General features: G+C 46.0%; 1 protein-coding gene across 5 annotated transcripts in view; it reads left to right on the top strand.

The window, feature by feature from the left end:
• The first annotated feature begins 104 nt into the window (after positions 1-104).
• The window catches only part of KIF13A (kinesin family member 13A), a 227,114-nt gene continuing 222,678 nt past the window's right edge, over positions 105-4,540 (top strand). For all 5 annotated transcript variants that reach the window (XM_045295731.1, XM_045295735.1, XM_045295736.1 and 2 more), the window contains exon 1: positions 105-188. In XM_045295731.1, the coding sequence (XP_045151666.1) occupies positions 133-188 (56 nt within the window). In that variant the 5' untranslated portion in view covers positions 105-132. The remainder of the gene's footprint in view (positions 189-4,540) is intronic.

A 4,540-nucleotide genomic window follows, 5' to 3' on the forward strand; every position in this document is an offset into this window, starting at 1 on the left:
CCGGCTCGGCCGCCTCCCGGGAGCGCGAGCCCCAGCCGGCGCGCCCGGGCCCGGGACGCGTGCTCCGCTCTGCAGCGTTCACGTCTCCCTTTGCTCGCAGAGCTGGAACTGAACACCAAGTGCGTGGTGGAGATGGAAGGGAACCAGACGGTCCTGCACCCTCCTCCGAACAGCAAGCAGGGCGAAAGGTAACGCGGGCTCGCAGTGGGAGGGGACAAGGTCTCCCAAGTTGGAGCCGAGGAAACCGGAGTGCGCTTCCCCATTGTTCAGAGGGCGGCTTCAAGTTTGTCGCACACTCCCTGGCTGAAGCTGTTGCAAGTCCAAGTTCCTCTCCTCTGTCCACCTCCCTTCTGCCCTCCCAGCTTCTAGCCGGCCACCCTGGCCACAGCCCGGCTGCCGGCCCCAGTCTGCATGGTGCTGCCCAGCCTGCGGTGCCCCGGCAGATACCCCAGGGAGGGCCTAGTGAGATGATTAGCCCCAAATTCACATTTTACAGATCAGAAAACTAAGACTCAAGCAGGCAATGACCACCAGCCCCAGGCCTTATGATTGTGAAAGCCCGTGCCCTTCCTTCTCGCCACCACTACACTGCTTGCTTCCTTTGGCAGAATTACTTGAGGGCCTTACTCTGTAAAATGGGGGGTTGGGGGGGTGCCGGGAGTGGGGTGCGGGGGCAGACGAGGACCCAAGATAAAGCAAAACTGGCTGGTAGATGCAGGCTCACGCCTGAGCCATTTACAACCTTTTTTGGGGGGTGGGTGGTGGGTTGTTGGTGCTGAGTTGAGATAATGCCTGAATGTGAAGCGGGGATTTTGATTTTCATAGAAACAAAAGGAGTGGACACTTGGGGGATTATTTAAAAGGAGGCTGCATTTACTGGATGGCAACACATTTGCATTTGAAAAGTGGTAACTGTTGGATCCTTATTAATTCTGCCCAGTACATGCATCAGTATGGGAAAAATGCCCTAACGTAATTTCAGTATTTTAAATTTTGGTGGTAAGGCCCTGAGAAGAAAACTTGGAATCCATTCTATATAGTAAGGCAGCAGTTTGTAAAAGTATAAAAGAAACAAAGTGGGGTGGGTTGCAATTAATTGGTCTGGGGAGTGAGCATGAGTGTGTGTTTCCAAAAGTCACCTGTTGATGGATGTGCAGGTTCCATGAGTGAATTTCTCTGCAAAGAAACTCTGCAGTTGGGTTTGCTGCTAAAGGAAGCTACTGCCACCATCCTATAATCATGTGGCAGTCGGCTTAGTTTTGCTAATTTGGGGAAAGAAATATGAGGCAGTAATTGGGGGCATAGATTGCTTTTCTGCGCTGAGCCTAGCAGTATTACTTTGCTTACATCAGAGGAAGATGAGATGATGCTTTCTACTCCCATTAAGAGTTAGTCTTGGAACCCACAGGGCCGGTTGTACCCTGTCCTATAGAGTAAATCACAATCAACTCCCTGGCAGTGAGTTTGGTTTGTTGGCTTTTTGACCCTACAGGGTGATATTAAATAGCTAAATTATATTTAAAGTGTTGCATTAGGTACTTCTCAGTAATGGACAAGGTTTTGCAATATATTTGTAATGTTTTTAGATAAATACAGAAGTGTTGTGTGTTTCACTGTGTAAATTAAAATATTAAAAAAATAATTGTATAGCTCACTGCACCAAACTTTGCACCCCTTTGCTTCCAAAAGAAATATTGTTATATTGTTTCAGGGAGAAAAAAAATCTGCTAAGTTAGGTTAGTCAAAACAGTAGCTGAAACAGGTAGGATGTTTTAGCTCTAGTTACTTGGCTCTTGCGTCTGAATCTTTCCCTTGCTGGTTTGACACCTGCTTCTTGTCACTCTGAACTACACATTTAATGAAGTGAAACGATGTCATTTGTGGAGAGAAGCAGGCATAGTTTTGTGCAAGTTTAATAGCAGTTACAACTGTGGACTGTTAGGAATGCTAGATAATCATGTGCTCATTTTTAGGACAGCCGCTGTAGTTATTAATCAGGATCTCTGAAGTCCAAATCTGTATGCTGATTTTGGGGATTTATCCATCTGCCTGGTCATTGCGAAATCCCTGTCTAGAGCGATAATAGCGCTGAAGTGTGGCCGTCCGAATGTTCTGCCCTTCTGTGTGTGGGCCGGTCCTATCTGTGGGATTCTCCCTGGACACACCAGGCGGAACTGGCGCAGTAGTACTGCTTGTAGATTAGGATTACTGCTTTTGCAGGGATGAAGACATCAAATGCATTTGGATTTTCATTATGCAGCTTGGTTTCATATTTCTCCACAGGGCTTTTTCCCTTAAAGCAACAGTGCATTTAAAAATAGAAACAGTTGCTCCCTTGGGCGCTTGGTTGATTAATTGCAACAATGCTTCCAGTTATACTTGCAATTCATTTCTATTATTTGTTTGGGGACAAAACTACGAGCAGAGGGAGGTGGATGTGTAGGACACTGAGGATATTATCGTTATTTTTAACCTAGAAGTGGAAAGGTTTGAAGCATCAGGAGGGCCTTAACCCAAAGCTGATAAGTCTGTGTCTACCTGTGGTTACTATTTTCCTGAAAATTATAAGAAATGACTACTTATTAAACATGAGGAGAAGTTCCTGGTTACTGGGTGAAAGTTTTCAGGCTTACCAGTGAAAGCAAGGAAAGTGTATTGATTTTTCAGGAGGAGAAAAAGACTTATTTTCACAAATTTATACAGTGGTTAAAGTGCTTGGCTTCCAACCCAAAGGTCTGCAGTTCAAACCTACTAGCCCCTCCTCTTTGGGAGAAAGATAAAGGTAGTTTGCTTTGCAAAGATATATGTGCTTGGAAATTCTTTGGGGGGCAATTCTGCTCTGTCTTTTAAACCAAAAATCCAAACTATGGCCATCGAGTTGATCCCAGGATATACTGACCCTGTATGGGATGGAGCAAGACTGCTCCTTAGGGTTTTTGAGATTAAATCTTGACCAGAGCAGACAGCCTCTTCTGTCTCCTATGAAGCACCTGGTGAGTTTGAACCCACTGCTTTGCAGTCAGCTCAATGCTTAGCTCATGGCGCCACCTTAGGGAAATAACTTGATGGCAGTGGCGTTTGGAAAAGCTAGAATGGTATGGTGCAGATTAATAAATTGTAGGGCTATTGAGTTTAAAAATGCTTTGCTGGGTTCTGAAATGCTTGGATTATTACAGGGCCAGGTTCATAGCTGGATTGTATGTTCTTGATCATAATTCTGAAACATTAAGAAACACAGAAATGTTGTTTCTTAAAATACCATTGCCTTGTGGCCCAAGAGTTATTTGTGAAACAGTTTATGCCTTGTTTGGCAAACGGAAATACCTTGTGGCAACTGGAGAGGCTCTCACCTTTCAGGGGTGGGAAAAGATGGTGGGAGGGCCGGGGCAGAAAAGGCGGGTATAATGTCCTGCTTACTTTGTGACTGGCCCTGCTTGCCCGCTGCTTATAGCAAAACCAAACTCATTGCCATTGAGTCACTGCTGACTCATAGTGACCTTACTGGGCAGGCTGAAACTGCTCCTGTGTGTTTCTGAGACTGGGACTGTTCACGGGAGTAGAAAGCCCTGTCTCAGAGTGGCTGGTGGTTTTGAAATACCGCTCTTTCGGATTGCAGCCCAACAAGGAACCACTCTCCCACCGGTGCCCCTGCAGGTGCTCCGCAATGTCTGCACTGTTTTGGGTTCCCACCAAGATAGAGGAGTGCACTGGAGGGTTAGGGCGTGGGGGAGCTGACCCAGGTCCTGGCAGCTTGCAGACACTGGAGAAATTTGTGCAGGAGCTGGAGAGTCCCATGTTAAATGCAGCGAAAGTGTTCCCACCACAATTATGTGTGGGGACGCATGGAGCAGCATGTGGAAAACCAATAGCCAATGATTGCCAAACCAATATAAAGAGATTGATAGCAGAGGTCTCTTCTTCCACCTCACTTGCCACCTGAGTCCTGTCTCCTTGCTACATACGTACAGCCACATGTGCACACATACATGCATAAATACATATTTTTTATATGAGTACTAAATACATTTGATGCTTCTCTTTATCAATACAATAAGGGCTCGTCCATTTACTCTTTTCCGGATGGTGGGCCTGGATGGTGTTTACAGTGCAGACCAGTAGCTCACACCCTTGAGGCTTTGGCATGAGAAGCATGTGATGGATCTTGCTTTCTGCAGACGTTTTTGTTCTTGCTTAATTTATGTCAGCGAATTGCAAGGTACCATGTCTAAAGCAAAGTGTGTATCTAACTTACCTAAGTAAACTTAAGAAAATATCAGACTAATTTAGGCCCCTAGAGAAAGAGTACGCAAGTTTTTAGCTGCCCGTTTTTTCCACACTGCGCGGTCTGTGGTATACTTCGCAAAATGTATGAGGTCAGCTGCCTCTTAGCCAACTGCAAGTGCATTTTCTAGTGTGCGCATCACGTGTTAGACTTTTTATTTCCAAGCTAGATCCCCAGCTAAGCCAAAGGCTTTGAAGGTGGCTCCTTCTGCCCACATCCCTCTACCCACTGCTCCCCAGTCAATTCAGACCCTGCAGT

Source organism: Echinops telfairi, unplaced genomic scaffold, assembly GCF_000313985.2.
Source record: "Echinops telfairi isolate 266 unplaced genomic scaffold, ASM31398v2 ScPeMD7_5868;HRSCAF=6743_0, whole genome shotgun sequence".
NCBI lineage: Eukaryota > Metazoa > Chordata > Mammalia > Afrosoricida > Tenrecidae > Echinops > Echinops telfairi.